General features: G+C 35.4%; 1 protein-coding gene across 2 annotated transcripts in view; it reads left to right on the top strand.

Moving 5' to 3' along the window:
- LOC149542772 (WUSCHEL-related homeobox 8-like) overlaps positions 1-10220 on the top strand; it is a 69798-nt gene extending 59578 nt beyond the window's left edge. For both annotated transcript variants that reach the window (XR_016355510.1, XM_089797661.1), the window contains exons 4-5: positions 8367-8460; positions 9991-10220. Coding sequence is in view for 1 of the 2 variants with exons in the window: in XM_089797661.1 (XP_089653787.1) it covers positions 8367-8433 (67 nt within the window). In the remaining variant the exon portion in view is untranslated. The remainder of the gene's footprint in view (positions 1-8366; positions 8461-9990) is intronic.
- Positions 10221-17970: the final 7750 nt, after the last annotated feature.

Raw genomic sequence — 17970 nt, forward strand, 5'->3', positions numbered from 1 at the left:
ATTGTGTCATCTTTGAGTTTAACTACACTTGCTGGGGCCTTGTCAATCTCATCAATCTCAAGGGTTTTGACCAAGAATGCAATTTCTGATGGAAGTGCATGGATAGAACAACTTCAGAGATTTATATGGAGAAGGCCTTAGATTCATGCCAATTCTTTCAACAAAGTGGTTAAAACTGGCAATAAATTCAATCATGGGCTCATTGTTTTCCTTTTCCTTTAACAGTTGGGCAAAGAGACTGTAATGGGCACCCCTGGATGTCCCAAAAAACTAAACCAAATTGCTGAAAGGAATTATGTCAAACAGTTTGCATTCAACTTCTTATTTCTCCGTTTAATTTTTTAAACCCCTTATAACTCCGGAAATCAAATGTTTATTTGTTTGTTGTATTTCGTGCATGGAATTGGTATCATACAACATAAACAAGAAAGAAACTACAATGATATGCAAAGTGGAAATGAACTGCTGCTAATAAAATGTTATTTTCAGAATTCATAAAACCAAATACATGGCAGATTTATCAACTCACTAATTACTTCAGCAGTATTGACATAATACTCCAGCCCATGCTTTCGAACTTGCTGCTACAATACTTTGTCCTTCAATCAGTCCACTACCTTCATAATACCATTCCCTCAAAGCGGCATAAGCGTCAGACAAGTAGTGAAGAAGATATGAGCAAAATACCAAATCTACCTGTAGCCGGAAATGCAACTAAACTGCCTAATAATGAAGTCAATAACAAAGAATTCCAAAGGCCAAACCCCAAGGGAATGACGTCTAGAATGTTACAAGAGAGGATAGACGTCCTCAAATGCCAAGAACGGAGCTGCAACTCACACACCAATTTCTTCTCATATTCAACCTGTCTAATGAAGCCACAAATGCTTCCTTTTATTCTATTCCCACGGGTCCCCTCAACTCATATGGGCAATGTGGGATAAAAGATGTGTAATATAAAACATATATTAAAATACCCCTTATGTCTCCCTTGGGTACACATCACCATAAAATAAATATTAAAGTAACACTTTAATATTTTACAATTAAATTAGACGTTACTTTAATAAAACTTCAGGCATTAAAATGTATTAGCAATCGAACTCCGAATAACGCAAGTGATAGCTCATTGGAAAGCTCTCACCGAGAAGTATCGAATCCAATCACCAAAATTGACCTGCACTGTGTCCTGCCGACTTACTAAAAATAGTAAGTATGCCTGAAACTAAGTAAATCAACTTCGTTTTGGCCCAAACTGGAAATGACTAGGCCAAAACACTCCAAGATCCCATTAAACCCTTCGTTAGCCCTCGGGACCATGTAGAACAAGGCTAACGCGCACACACTTGGTCAACTGCTAAAATGGGGACATTACAGTCCGCCCCCCTTGAAATTGCTTGTCCTCAAGCAACCTCAGTCCAGCCTGCTGAATAACCTGCTCACTCTCCCATGTAGAATCTTCCTCCGGCAGGTCTTTCCATTTGACCAAATACTCCTTCACTATCCAGTTTCTAAGCTTCCTCTCTCTGGTATCCACAATAGCCTCAGGTACTAACACAAGCTTCCCCTCCTCATCCAAAGGGGGTAAATCTGCAGAAGGCACTACACTCTGACCAATGGCTTTCTTAAGCCTAGACACATGAAACACATTGTGCACTCAATTGCCCTCTGGAAGCTCAAGCTCATAGGCGACTTTGCCCACTTTGCGAATCACCCTGTAGGGACCATAAAATCTAGGTTTCAACTTTTCAGCTCCGCTCTTCTTGAGCGATGACTGTCTATATGGTTGTAGCCTCAAGTAAACCATATCCCCTACCTCGAAGCTACGCTCTATTCGGTGCTGATCAGCATACAATTTCTGTTGATTCTGGGCCTGTTGTATATTCTCTTTGAGTACTTTCAGGATGTCCTGACTATCCTGCAATAAGTTTTTGGCTTTGGGCACTCTACTGTCCCCCAAAACTAAATCTATGAAGCTAGGTGCTTCATAACCATAGAGTGCCATGAAAGGAGTCATCTTGATGGACATATGATAAGTGGTGTTATAACAATACTCTCCCATATGCAACCATCTGATCCAAGCCTTTTGTTGTGTAGTTACATAGTTCCTCAAATATCCTTCCGCCCATTTATTCACAATCTCTGTTTGCCCATCTGTTTGTGGATGATAACTAGTGCTAGGTGTAAGATCTGTACCACACAACCTAAACAACTCTTGCCAAAAAACACTCATAAACTTACTATCCCGGTCGCTGACAATGAATCTGGGCAGCCCATGTAACCTGAATATCTCTTTAAAGAAAAGATCTGCCACCTGTGCTGCTGTGTAAGTGGACGGAATAGCAAAGAAGTGAGCAAACTTCGTCAAGCGGTCCACCACCACATAGATGCAATCCCTTCCCTGCACTCGTGGTAAACCAGTGATGAAGTCCATCGAAATACTTTCCCATTTCCTATCAGGAATGGGCAAGGGCTGTAATAAACCTGCAGGAAATGTGTGTTCTCCCTTATTCTGTTGACAAACCATACACTCCCTGACATACCTCTGAACATCATCCTTGAGCCCTTTCCATGAAAACCGCTCTCGGATCTGCCTGTAGGTCTTGAAGACCCCCGGATGTCCTGCTGTGGGTGCATCATGAAATGCCTTCAATATCGCCTCTCTCAAATGTGATGACGGAATCAAATAAACCCTGTCCTGAACTCTGATCAATCCATCTATCGCTTCATAGCGATCATCCTGTATGGTACCTGAAATCAATCCAGAAGCCCAAGCATCTCCGACATACTCTGCTATAATCCGATCTCTCCAATCTCCTGAAATCTCTGCCAGAGCACATAAGTGAGGTCTCCGAGATAAGGCATCAGCCACCACATTTTTCTTACCTTTGACAAACTCTATGTCAAAGTCATAAGCTTGCAATTTAGTCACCCATTTTTGTTGCCGGTCATTAAGATCACGCTGGCTCATGAAGTATTTAATACTGTTGTGATCAGTCTTGATCACAAAACGTCCACCTACCAAATATGATCGAAATTTGGCCAATGCATGCATTATGGCCAACATCTCCCGGTCATAGACAGAATAACTTTTCTCAACTCCTCGGAGCTTCCTACTCTCGAATGCAATGGGATGCTTCTCCTGCATCAATACTGCTCCAATCCCATCACCTGATGCATCACAATGAAGCTCAAAAGGCTTTGTGAAATCCGGTAGAGGTAGAACTGGACATGAAGACATTACCTGCTTGAAATGCTCAAAACACCTCTGTGCTGCCCCTGTCCACACGAAGGCTCCTTTCCTGGTAAGATCTGTCAAGGGTGTAGCAATCTGTGAGAATCCCTTAACAAACCTTCTATAAAAACCACATAAACCAAAGAATCCCTTAAGTTGTGTAAGGTTTGTGGGAGTAGGCCACTCTACAATAGCTCTAATCTTTTCGGGATCAACCCGAACGCCATCTGCACTAATGATATGCCCCAGGTAAAGGAGCTCAGTCATGCCAAACTCACATTTAGATTCCTTGGCATACAATGACTCTCTCTCCAGAATAGATAACACCTCCTCCAGATGATGTAAGTGCTCCTCCCAGGTCTTACTGAAGACCAAGATGTCATCAAAGAAGATCAAGACAAATCTCCTCAACTGCTTCCTGAATACCTGGTTCATACAACTTTGAAATGTAGCAGGTGCATTGGTTAGACCAAATGGCATAACCATGAACTCAAAGTGGCCATAGTGACATCAGAAGGCTGTTTTCTCAATGTCCTTTGCTCTCATCCTGATCTGATGGTATCCGGATCGCAAATCAATTTTGGTGAAGAAGCATGCCCCATGCAACTCATCAATCAGCTCATCAATCCTAGGAATGGGATACCTGTTTTTAATTGTTTTCTTATTCAGTGCCCTGTAATCGATGCACATGCGCATTGTCCCATCCTTCTTCTTTACCAATACTACTGCTGAAGCAAAAGGGCTCTTATTGGGCCTGATATGCCCCATCTCCAACAAATCCTTAATCGCCTTCTCTATCTCATCCTTGTGTTTCTTAGGATGACGATAGGGAGTAATCATAACTGGTTTGGCTCCCTCCTCGAGCTCAATAACATGTTCCATCCCTCTGTCAGGAGGAACCCCATGAGGAATATCGCTAAATACTTTAGCGTGTCTATCAAGTATCTTCTGGACATCTAGTGGATGACTCTTTTCTTGTGGCTCTGGTGAAGTTGGCATAATGTGGCACTCTGCCGCCCACTCTATGTCATCATGACGAAAAAGTCTCTGCATTCTCCTCAAGGACACTATTCTGCAACCTCCATCTGAAAGCCCTCTAAGTACCACAGTTCTCCCCTCATGCTGGAATCTCATCTCCAATTTCGCTAGATTGAGTGTGAACTCAACTAGTGAAGCCATCCATGTCATGCCGAGGATGACATCATAATCTCCCATGTCCACAACATTGAACTCATCTTCCAACTCGTAGCCATCTCCAAACCTGATGCGAAGATTAGATATCTTCCGAGTGCATAATAACTTATCACCGTTAGCCACCATGACTCTAAACCCATCATGCTCCTCTGTCTGTAACCCTCTCCTGGCTACCAACTGTGCATCTATGAAGTTATGTGTAGCCCCAGTGTCAATAAGAGATATCACTTTCTGCCCCTGGATAGTACCCCTGACCTTAAATGTGATTGCCTTTTGGGCCCCTGTCAAGCGTGCCAACGATCTATCATCCTTAGGAATGTTGCTCTCCTCTATAGTGTTACCCTCATCTGAATCGGAGTGCTGATCCTCCCCTTCTGACTCTGACTCTTCTGCTGAAAAATACTCCATTTGATTTGCCTTAGCCTTGAGAGAACATTTATGAGATAAGTCCCAAGGCTCTCTACAATGGAAGCACAGCTTCTTCTTTCGAAGTTCATTCAAGGTTTCATTGTCTAGTCCTTTTGATCCTTCTTTGGGTTTGCTATACTCTTTCTGAAATGATTTTTTGTCTTTGTCCTTGCGGTAGGAAGAATCTGTTGAATGGTTTTTTCCTTTGTATACCGAAGGGGCTAAATCTCGTGCCTTTTTAGTTGCTTCAGCTAACGTGAGTGGATCATGTCCCTTCACCCAACCTCGTAATGGATCAGCAAGACCATCACAAAATAACACCACCAATCTCCTAGGAGAGATATCAGTAACAAGTACAGACAAGCGCTGAAACTCGGCAATGTAAGCATCCACAGAACCTGACTGTTTTAACTGTGCTAGCTCCTTGAAATGTAACTCGGGATCCTTAGTGTCAAATCTCCCAATCAATGTTTCGGTGAATTCCTCATAAGATGTAATCTAATTATGCCCCAAAGTCACCATGCCATGATGCCACCATTCATGTGCAACGCCATCCAAGTGCATAGCCGCATACTTGATAGCCTCCTCCTCAGGCATAGGATTAAGCTGCAAGTATGTATCTACCTTCTGCACCCAAGCTCGTGCAGTCATCTTCCCTGAAGCATCATAATAAGGTAAAGAAAGTTTTCCAACTTTCTTCCTCAGCTCAAAGTTTTGATTCCTCCCTCCTGCTTTAGGCATGTGTCTCATCCTCAAGTCCATATAATCTCTAAGAGAAATATCCGCCTGAAACTCTGGTCCACTAGCCTCCCAGTCCCTCCTGAACTGATCCTGTAACTCGGTAATCTGCGGTTCGTTTACTGGATGAACCGGATCTCTGGGTGGAAAAGTGGGTAGAAGAGGTCTCGAGCTCACAGTCCGTGCTGGGCGTGCAACGTGTCTAAAGTTATCAGCCTGATTCCCATTGTTGCCGTGTCCATTATTACCATTAATGTTATTCTCAGGACCATTGTTGTTGCCTTGGCCTTCATGGTTATTGTTTCCCCCGTTGTTATTGTTTCCCTCGTTGTTATTGTTTCTGTTGTTGGCATCACCTGGATTAATATTGACACCCATCTGTCTAGCCATGAGCTGCAACATCATGTCCATTCGCCTATTCTGCTCCTGCTGCATACGCTGCCCCTGCTCTAATGTATCCAGTAACTGTCGGAACAGTACCTCCCCTTGATCTGGACCAGCATTTCTGCCTCCGCCTAATCCTGTATTCCTGTCATCTCGATCACCCATATTATTGTCCTGATCACAGAATATCTCCTCTGTGTCTGTATGGTTGAATTCAATGTCCCCCTGCACGGATGTACTAGACTGTTTGCTTTGCAAGTCTGAAATCCTATTTTGTCTTGCTCTGGTATCGTAGAAATTATAAGACCCCTGTCGCATGCTCAAACATAAATGCTTAGCCTGTGTTTTTTTTACTTACTTTTTCCCTGTATCCGGCTGTTCCAAATTCCCTATAAGACCTCCACAGGATGGCAGGACTTATAGCTCTGATACCACTGTAATGGGCACCCCTGGATGTCCCAAAAAACTAAACCAAATTGCTGAAAGGAATTATGTCAAACAGTTTGCATTCAACTTCTTATTTCTCCGTTTAATGTTTTAAACCCCTTATAACTCCGGAAATCAAATGTTTATTTGTTTGTTGTATTTCGTGCATGGAATTGGTATCATACAACATAAACAAGAAAGAAACTACAATGATATGCAAAGTGGAAATGAACTGCTGCTAATAAAATGTTATTTTCAGAATTCATAAAACCAAATACATGGCAGATTTATCAACTCACTAATTACTTCAGCAGTATTGACATAATACTCCAGCCCATGCTTTCGAACTTGCTGCTACAATACTTTGTCCTTCAATCAGTCCACTACCTTCATAATACCATTCCCTCAAAGCGGCATAAGCGTCAGACAAGTAGTGAAGAAGATATGAGCAAAATACCAAATCTACCTGTAGCCGGAAATGCAACTAAACTGCCTAATAATGAAGTCAATAACAAAGAATTCCAAAGGCCAAACCCCAAGGGAATGACGTCTAGAATGTTACAAGAGAGGATAGACGTCCTCAAATGCCAAGAACGGAGCTGCAACTCACACACCAATTTCTTCTCATATTCAACCTGTCTAATGAAGCCACAAATGCTTCCTTTTATTCTATTCCCACGGGTCCCCTCAACTCATATGGGCAATGTGGGATAAAAGATGTGTAATATAAAACATATATTAAAATACCCCTTATGTCTCCCTTGGGTACACATCACCATAAAATAAATATTAAAGTAACACTTTAATATTTTACAATTAAATTAGACGTTACTTTAATAAAACTTCAGGCATTAAAATGTATTAGCAATCGAACTCCGAATAATGCAAGTGATAGCTCATCGGAAAGCTCTCACCGAGGAGTATCGAATCCAATCACCAAAATTGACCTGCACTGTGTCCTGCCGACTTACTAAAAATAGTAAGTATGCTTGAAACTAAGTAAATCAACTTCGTTTTGGCCCAAACTGGAAATGACTAGGCCAAAACACTCCAAGATCCCATTAAACCCTTCGTTAGCCCTCGGGACCATGTAGAACAAGGCTAACGCGCACACACTTGGTCAACTGCTAAAATGGGGACATTACAGAGACCATGTCCATTCTTGGTTTGGGCCACAACAAAAAATTTCTCCTTTATGATTTCCCAATTTGTGAATTAATAGTGAGATAGTGGAACCATTCTACTTTTGCTTCAACCAAAGTCTGAATGAAAAGGTTGATTACTACATCTTCATAAGAAATCCCCAATATTTTGCAACTCGTGAGTTTCTAGATATGTATATTTGGGTGTTGAGTACCATTAGACATTGCAATTCTATCTACAAGTTTCACACTATGATCCAACATCTGCTTCCTTCTCTTGTTTCTATCCAACAAAACAATTTATTTTCTAAAAGACAAACTTGACTATTATTTTAGTTCATGAAGTTCTACATTTGATGGAACAATGCATAAATGTAGGAACAGTGCTCAAAATTGGACATAAGAATAAAACCTATGACTGTGTTTCTTGGGCTTTCTTGAACAAAGTTCTGGAGAAATTTTTATTACAATAGAAAATCAGAGATCTAATCTTCTTTTGCATTTCCATCCATATGTTTTTGATGTTAATGAATTGTTTTACAATACACTCAGTATCAAAATAATTTTCTGCAACTCCAACTTCATCTTGGTTAGATTTTTTCAGTATGAGGCTTGAAGTGGGCCCTTTGCTAGAGGGCTGGTCTCAGAGCTTTTCTAGAATTTATTTATTGTTTATTTTCACTGCACTTGTATGATTCATAAATGCAGTAATAAATGTCTTACAATTTCTCTTATTTTGGATGTCAATACTCAGCACCACCTTCATTTGAATCTCTCCCGAAACATTAGCTATGGTTGTTTCTCATGACATATATCTCATTTCTTGCAAACCTATGCAGCATGGCAACTGATCTTGGAGTCACAGCATCAATCCTCTCGGAATCAACAGATAGTCGTGCAAAATGATGGCTAGGGCTGTAATAGTATTTTCAGGTGATACACTAATCTGATGGAATTTATTATCTAATGAGATTTTACAATAGTATTTCTTGTTATAATGTGCTTTACAAATGCATTTACTGAAGAAATTCAACCATATAACATATTTTGAACCTAGAAAAAGTCTAAAGAAGTATAGTATAATTCTTCTGTTCGATTTCAGTTCTGTTCAAGATTGAAGAGAGAGAGAGTTGTGCATCTTATAACTCAGAACAAGTTTTGACAATGAAGATATACTTTCAATTTTGCATGATGGTTGTGGCCATTCTGAAATTGAAAATAATCTCTATTGATTTTTGCATTGACTAGGAAGTTTAAAGGTTTCTGCACAGTAAATATCAGTGAGAAATTATCACAGGGTCAATCGTGGGATCTGAAATCTCAAACTAATTGTTTTTGTTTCTAAAATCCTGGTAGGTCATGGTGAGCTGTAAGTTTAATCTCTCACTTGTGCATTAAGAGAGGACCAGGGAAGGAATCGAATTTTCCTGCTGTATACATTTGCAATGGAAAATATATTAAAACTAGTAAATGAAATTTATTACTCTTTAAACAGATTCTGAAAGTTGCCTCTGATTTGTGTGGTAGTATACATAAACATGAAAGTTTAAAATTTCAATTAAAAAATTGTGGTACGATTTTTTAAATACCTAGACGTGTACATGCATTTTGGCATGGCATCAACGTGATGTTGCCTTGCAATTTTTCCTTTCTACTCTTAAAAATATACTTTTAACAGCATAGGACTATAGTGTTATTTTCCTCTAGAAGCGAACAGTCGTGGGTCTATCATCATTTTCATTAGTTCAATCCTAGTTTGAATCTGGCTATTAGGGAACTTCATAAGTGGGTACTTTTTAATTGTATTTCATCTTGGGAGAGAACGGCAAGCTCCCCGTTTCACCTAGCAGTGGACCAGGTTTAAAAAGAATGTTTTAGAAGCTGCTCACCGTGTGGGGTAGCCGTTCTCGCCTATATATAAAATGAAAGATTTTCCTGCATAATGAATAAGATAGTAATACCTCAAAAGAGGTACCTAAGTATGAGATCTATACAAGCTGAAAGAAAAACCTCATCCCATTACTTTATGGGTTTAGCCTGGGAGACTATTATGCATTGTCAACAAGTGCTTCCCGCTTTTTCGAAAGAATCGTTTGATTTCGATATGAGCATAAATCCACAATTGAATTATATAGCTAGTTTGGGATATTCTTCATTATGCTTATGTTTGATTTTGTTTGAATCATGTAGCGTTACTTTAGCACCTAGCGGTTATATTTAAAGGTTTTATCTTTTATGGAATTTGGATTCTATTGGTGTCTGACAGTATTTTCCAATAAAAAATTTCTTGTTGTGACTTTGTTGTTAACACTAAGAGCTAGTCTTTGTTGACTGATAGATGTTACCGTTCATCTAATTGAATCTTTGGATGTCACTGATCTTGTAGCATTCCGTTAAGCATTTCAAATTTTATGGTTAAAGCTAAAGAAGACGGCTCTTTGACTTATACTAATTTTGCTGCAGATTATATGGCCTCAGACAAGCTAGGCTCGTGGACGGATGACACACTTACTATGATATTAGGATTGCACTGAAAACTGTCGATTCTCTTGAATTCATTCGCTTGCTTGTATTTTTGCTAATTTAAACGTGTATATATCTTTCTGATAAAGTCAATTGAAATTTCATCAATGTGGTTACTCTTAAATCTGGTTTTAATATCTTTTGATAAATTCAATTAAAACTTTATTGAAGTGGCCCTGCTTAGTATGATTTTTAATGGATCACACTAAACACAGGTAAGGAACAGTTGTTCCAAACGAAGCTTTTGTTACTTAACGGGGTTTCAATGACGTGTGCTGTCTACTGGTAGTCTATAACCTTTTCATTAAAATTGCCCATGATCTTAACTCAATATCACTGCAAACAAAGCAAACAAAATCAAAACGTGTTTGCTTCTTCTTAAATTTTGAAGCTAACAGATTTTAATTTGTAGATCTACACTCCTATCGACATCATTGACGTTGGAGGGAATGGGTTAAGCTAATTTTGGGTTTTGATATTGTGGTACACGTGATCCAGTACAAGTAATCGTAAGTATATTTTCATAATGCAACTCTGCCGGCAGAATGATATCAGCCCTAAATTTTCGTAAGTAGTCTTAATTTCTATGACTTCATTGGAGGTTTTGTTGGTTAAATTTAGGCAGAATATCTTGGCTGTGGATAACCCTAAATTGAACTGCGACGTAGGATGGCTATTTTTCTGCAGTTGATGCTATTAATAAAATACACAGTGGCTTGACCATGAATGATAATTTTTTTTCTTTTCATAATGATGTTAATCTTCTTACATTAAGTCTTGATTTATAAATACCTCTTAGGAACTTTAGCTTATGAGTGTTTTTACGAGTCTCTATGATGGAAGAGTACTTAGTAACTTAAAGCTCTTGCTTGGGTCAAACTCATTCTTTTAAAGATCTTTTCAATATTTTGTTTTATTTTTTGAATTCAATATATTCATTTGTTTAAGCTAGTTGAAGTCTTCAAATGCATTTAGATAACCGTCAAGGAAAATCTATATTCAAACATAAATCATTAGTGTTCATTTATGTGTACGTGTGTACACATGTGTGCATTGAGATAAAAAAATAGATATTAGATTAATAATTTACACAAGAGCACAAACATGACCAATGATGTGCTCAATCACAACCTTGATAGGAACAATCACTAATCAAAATGTTACAAGATTGAAAATAATGCATGCACTAAACCAATACTTATAAGAGTACACATGTTCCTATTTTGTTCCAACATTTAGGCCTTTATCTTACTAAGTCAATTAGATCTTGATCTCCAAGCACTGGTACTTCATTTTACCATTTGCCAATTGAATCATCCATACACCAACCCTCTTAACTCTTGGATCCTCCATTCTTATACTCTTTCTAGCAAGTTCAACAAATAAGTAAACTTTGGTTCGATGTAATTCCTACCATGTAGTTTTATTTTTTGTTCCTTTTGCCAAGCTCTTTTAGGCCACTTTTATGTGTGCCTTTTTCATTTAAGTAATATTACAAATTATTGATGTATGATGTTATATTTTGTTTTGATTTATATAATGACTTATTAGATAGTATGAGATATCATATACTTGCATGTGCATAATGTGTGTTTGTTTTATATTTTCATTTGATGTGTTTGATGTGGTTGAGGAAGGGAGTTGTAGTCACCTGCGAGTCGGGTTGTACACAATGTACCACTTTCTGTCATTGTTTGTTTAGTGTAGATATAAATATTAGTACATGTTTTTCTCTTATGCCAGTTTGTAGGTACCAAATATGTATCTCTCTGATTTGCGAGGATGAGCGTGCCTTATCGCAATATATCAATGGTAAGAGGGGGGCTAATATACCGACTCATCCTATCCTAAGCCATTATTCTTCTGAAATATGTACAAGTACATGATTGACTACCCATATGATTTTGTTAATATGATGTGAAGTCGTTAACTTAGCCTTGAGCATGATGATCTTGTCAGTTGTTACATGATTTAGTCATGTGAGTTTTATCTTATGTTTGGTTGGTGAAATAAAGTCATTAAGATTAGTTATGACTTAGGAACAACCAAATCTTTATAATTATTGAAATATTAAATATTAGGACATTTAAGTGTAGAAGATTAATTTAATACCTTTCTTTTAACTAAAAGTTTAATTATAAAATTAAAGATTTAATTAATTATTAAATTAAAAATAAATAAATAAATAAATAATATGAATTAGTATTAAATATCAAGTTGCATATTATATTATACTACATTATTAATTATGATTTTCTACATTATAGTGTGCTAAAAATATTAATTATCAATTAACTATTAATATGAGATTAAAGTTGCACATTCAATTTAGTAAATTGAATTATGATTTAAGTTAAAAATTTAGTGATTTGTATAATGAGGATTATTAACTATAGTAATTTGATGTATTATCTTTTGAGTTGAGTTCTAATTATGGTGATTTGAGTTATGTGGTTAAAAATTGAGTTGTATATTATAAATTAACTAACTAAAAATATTAATTATCAATTAACTATTAATATGAGATTAAAGTTGCACATTCAATTTAGTAAATTGAATAATGATTTAAGTTAAAAATTTAGTGATTTGTATAATGAGGATTATTAACTATAGTAATTAGATGTATTATCTTTTGAGTTGAGTTCTAATTATGGTGATTTGAGTTATGTGGTTAAAAATTGAGTTGTATATTATAAATTAACTAAAATTAAGTAAAGCAAATTAAAATCCACTTTATTATAAAATTAGAACTTAATCTTTTAAAAACAAAGTTAAGTGACTTAAATTTGGAATCAGGTTATTAAAACATTGCATTTTATTTTTGAAGGTTGAGTTTTATTTTTAGATAATCTAATAAAACTTTTCTATAAATTAGATGAGATTGTCATCTTAAGGATTCATTATTATGAAATGGAGGAATATTTGGGATTTTTGGAGGAAAAGGAAAAGTAATTCAAAGCTAAGATTTTTGGTTGAAAATTTGTTCTCTCTTCTTTTCAAATTTGCTTGAAGATTTTGAGGCAAGGTTTTGAACCTTTGTAATTTCAATTTAAGAAAAAGAAAGAACTTAATTTTCAAGATAGAGTTGGTCTCTTTGTTGTCAAAATTGATTATTTGGTTTTTTTTCTTCAGTTTTGATTATTTTCTTCTTTGTGTTGGTATGAGTTTTCATGTGTTACTTTATATGTGATTGTTGAAAGAATTATTTGAGTTAAGGGTTTGATGTTTAGAATTTGCATATAATTCTTATAAAACTCTACTTTTAGAAATCGTCAATTTTAAAAGTTTCTATTTTTTAGAAAAAGACTAATAAATTCTATGTCAAGGAAAAAGTATTTGTGGGAATCCTATTTTTAGAAATTCTAGAAAAGAACCATTTCCAGAAATCTCATTTTTACAAATTTATATTTAAAAGAAAAACTATTTTTAGAAATTCGTATATTTTAGGAAATTTGAATTTGAAAAAATAAATCTAAAAGAATTGATTTATAGTAATTCTATTTTTAGAAAAATACATATATAAGTAATGACAATTGTTAAAGTTGATGAAAGATCAATCCCATAGCTCTTGAAAATCACATGCGAACACTTGTCACAGAAAGAGAGAAGCAAAAGTTATGGACGCTGGAATTCAGAGATCCACCGAGGAGACATTCTCGATAAGAAAAAAGATAAATTGATATATATCAAAAAGTAAATAAACAAGATTACAAAGAGAGATCATCCATTTGAAGGAGATCAAAATCCTAAAAGATAAAACTTAGGTTGCATAATAATAATTAATAAAAATATTAATTATTATATTCTTAAAGTTTAGCTTAAGTAAACTAGAGTTAATTAGAAAAAAATCTAATTACTCTAACACCCTCCCTTAAGATAAACTTAGGGAGTAGTTAAAAACCTAGAACTACTACTGAAAGTAAAATTGGGTCTCGACCTCAAAGCCTGACGAGGTACCCAAGCACAACTAAATCTCTGTAAAGAGGAGATATAGAAAAAACCACGTAGGAAAAATTCTATTCCAAGAAAAGATGGAAAAAAAATGTTTAAAGACTAGTGGTGACTTAAGAAGCCTCCAAACTAGGAAATGTCCCAGAAGATAGGAACAAAAAGGATGATCATGAAGAACATCATTGAAGCATGTAGAAGCTGCAAAGCTCTGTCAAAAGTAAGTGTTGATCTGAATAAACTTCATTGAAATAGAACCTGATTAGGTAGACAAGACTATAATCTGGATGAGTGCTCTCGGAGGACACTACTTGATTTAGGAGACACACAAAGGCAAACAACTGGACTAGAAGATACATATGACATAAAACACCAAAGCTTGAAGAGATGATCAATCAAACATGGAATGTTGCATCCAAAGTAGGAACAAAAAGAAGAGTGTCTATATAGTAAATGATTCATCTCACCGAAATGCATAGGTACCTAACCATTGCATCCGCCTAATACATAGGAACAAATCCTAAATACATAGCTCACTCAATCAAACCAAGGAAGCATGTGAATCAATAGAAGAACCCACCCAAATGCAAATAAGGGCAAGGTGACAAGAATATGAAAAAGTGAGCTAAAAGAACTGTATGTCAGAGAACCACGACCAAGATGCACAAAAGAGTACATATGCATGTACTGAGGTGATCAATTTGATCCACATCATGAGGCTAATGTCACAAAAGGAAAACTTACTTGACAAAGGAAGATGACAAACAAAGGAAAAACATCAACCCCCAAGACACTTTAATCAAAGTAGTGCATGTACAATAAGGCACAAAATACAATGAATCCTAAGAATACAATGATTGTATGAGTGTCCTCAAATGACACTACTCGAAGTAGAAGGGAAAAAAAACTAAAACAAAAATGTAAATGAAATATGACACTCTATCTCAGTGTGTTTGCAAGAATTAATACATGTCTACAAAGACCAAAAGAGACATAAGGCTGATACAAAAAATAGTACAGCCTATGATGAATCATCTGAAGCAACAAAAATGATCCTTGGAATTGAAACAACCAAGATATCTACCATAATGAAAAAATATTAAAAAATATTGAATAGAATGTGCATGAAGTAGAATCTAGAAAAATAACCAACATTTGTGGAAAGATCTCTAAAAGACTTTTCCAACAATATAAATAATTTTCAAATCAGAGATTGGATGCTTAAGATATGTCTTCCGAAATGCAAAATTGAACTCCTAACTTTGAAAAAAAAAAATCATAAAAAAATATCAAAACTGAAAATAGCCTGCACCAATATAGCAGACTCAAAACTAGCTTTCTGGCGATCTTGTTTGCAAAAAACAAAGATCACATGCTCGAGATATAAGAAAACACATGAAGGTAGATCCAAACAGAGCCAAAAGGGCTAGCAGGCATGCTGATGTAGTGTTGACATTAGTAAGTAACAAACCCAAATTCGATGCTCAAATGATTATCGAATCAAATAAAAGCCAGAAAAATGTCCCCACATGTCGGAAAAAATATCCTGACATTGAAAAACATACATATGCCAGAAAGTAAGCCGAAGCTAGTAAAAGTAAATCGATGGCCATGAGTGTTACCACATGTCAAAAATAGATTCAATGGGAAGAGTTTGATCGGTGTTGGCGAAAAAAGACAGGGGGACAATATACATGCATGTTGGAAAAAAAACTACCTGGCTCTATCTTCAAACCACCATTAGGAAAACCAAATCCACTCATTAAAATGGGTGGGGCCTGCTCGTCCTTGTCAATAAAAGGGCCAAAGTAACACAATTGATGTGGTCTGAGCTCAACAATGGGCACAATGAGTAAAAAAGTCACATTGCATATAAAACAAATCCTTGTTGCACCAAAAAATATTGAAATTTCCCCACATGTCTTGCATGTGGGCTGATGGGTACGAGCCTAGAGGCCACGATGGCGTTGATTGTAGGTACAAAACAAAAATTGATGCTGAAATGGGACCCAAAAAATTTCCAAACTCAATGGAGTAAGAACCAATAAACTCAAGCAAATAATTGTTGACAGATGTTGCCAAACTGCTATTAGTAATGCCAAAGCCGATGTTCAAGGTTTCAAAGGTATTTGATTGCTGATGTTTGTACACTGTAGCGCATGGAGGGTGGGTTTAATGGTGGGCACTGGCTAAATAGCCACGGAAATGCACTGGCCTGTTTATTTCCGTTAGTCTGCCTTCCACGTCTCCCGTACCATCCAAAGATCTTTACAGAAATGACATTAGTATGATTGCCATTAACATTTTCTGAGAGAACTCAGCAGACAATCGAGTTTTTTCGTATAACCCCCCCAACGTACCGTACTATCATGGGAAAGGCTCGTTTGGTCTCATTGTCAAAATACGCTCAATACTGGGATTGGGAAATTATTAGAAAAATATAGAATTGGTAGGAAATTTTCTTCAATTTTCAGTTTTTATTAAATTAATCTGATTATACATATTTGAACATTATGAGTTTTGATTTTTAAATAATAAGATGTTTTTAATTATAGAATGAGTATTTTATTTAATCAAAAGTTATGTTCAGTTAAACTATTATCAATCAAAAGTCTAATAAACATATATTTAAATCAATTTTTTTAATGTGTTATGAGATAGGCGATTTGATTGACATTCCACTATTATAATTTGTTCACTTCCATTTTCAAAGGTTTTAACTTTTACTAGATGAGAAAGTCAATAAAAATACAATGATACTTACCAATTAAACTCATTTAATTCTTAACATATTAAATAATCAGACTTATATTTTAAGATAAGTACAAGAGAATATTGACTTGAGAAAAAAAGTCCATCAAATTGAAAATGAGAAATGACCATTATAAAATATACTCAATATTGGGATATGAAAATATGAGACAAAACAAATATATACATTCTTTGCAAGGGCTAGGATTGTATCACCATAGTGAAGTAGAAATTCGGGCTAGAATTGTAACAAGATAGTGAAGTAGAAATTTACTATTGATGACATTATATTAATTATTCAATTTATTAGTATAATTTCCTTTTCTGATTTGAGTTTTTTATTAAAATAATTTGACTAGAGCTATCTTAATATTATGAATGACCACATATTTAAATCAAAAGTAATGTTTAGCTGAGTTTTTAAGAACCATGCAACTACTTCAAAGCTATCTAATATTGAAGTATCTAGAAAATGTAGTTGGTTGAATGACATCTCTAAAGATTTTAACTTTTAATAAATGAGAAAGTCAATAAATTCAAAATCATTCATCAATTAGATTTCATAAACTATAATTTAAAAAAAATTATAGTTTATGAAATCTAATTGATGAATGATTTTGAATTTATTGACTTTCTCATTTATTAAAAGTTAAAATCTTTAGAGATGTCATTCAACCAACTACATTTTCTAGATACTTCAATATTAGATAGCTTTGAAGTAGTTGCATGGTTCTTAAAAACTCAGCTAAACATTACTTTTGATTTAAATATGTGGTCATTCATAATATTAAGATAGCTCTAGTCAAATTATTTTAATAAAAAACTAATATTAAGATACTTATAGTCAAATTATTTTAATAAAAAACTCAAATCAAAAAAGGAAATTATACTAATAAATTGAATAATTAATATAATGTCATCAATAGTAAATTTCTACTTCACTATCTTGTTACAATTCTAGCCCGAATTTCTACTTCACTATGGTGATACAATCCTAGCCCTTGCAAAGAATGTATATATTTGTTTTGTCTCATATTTTCATATCCCAATATTGAGTATATTTTATAATGGTCATTTCTCATTTTCAATTTGATGGACTTTTTTTCTCAAGTCAATATTCTCTTGTACTTATCTTAAAATATAAGTCTGATTATTTAATATGTTAAGAATTAAATGAGTTTAATTGGTAAGTATCATTGTATTTTTATTGATTTTCTCATC

Source organism: Cupressus sempervirens, chromosome 8 (assembly GCF_028749045.1).
Source record: "Cupressus sempervirens isolate cs-2001-9-10 chromosome 8, ASM2874904v1, whole genome shotgun sequence".
Classification (NCBI taxonomy): domain Eukaryota; kingdom Viridiplantae; phylum Streptophyta; class Pinopsida; order Cupressales; family Cupressaceae; genus Cupressus; species Cupressus sempervirens.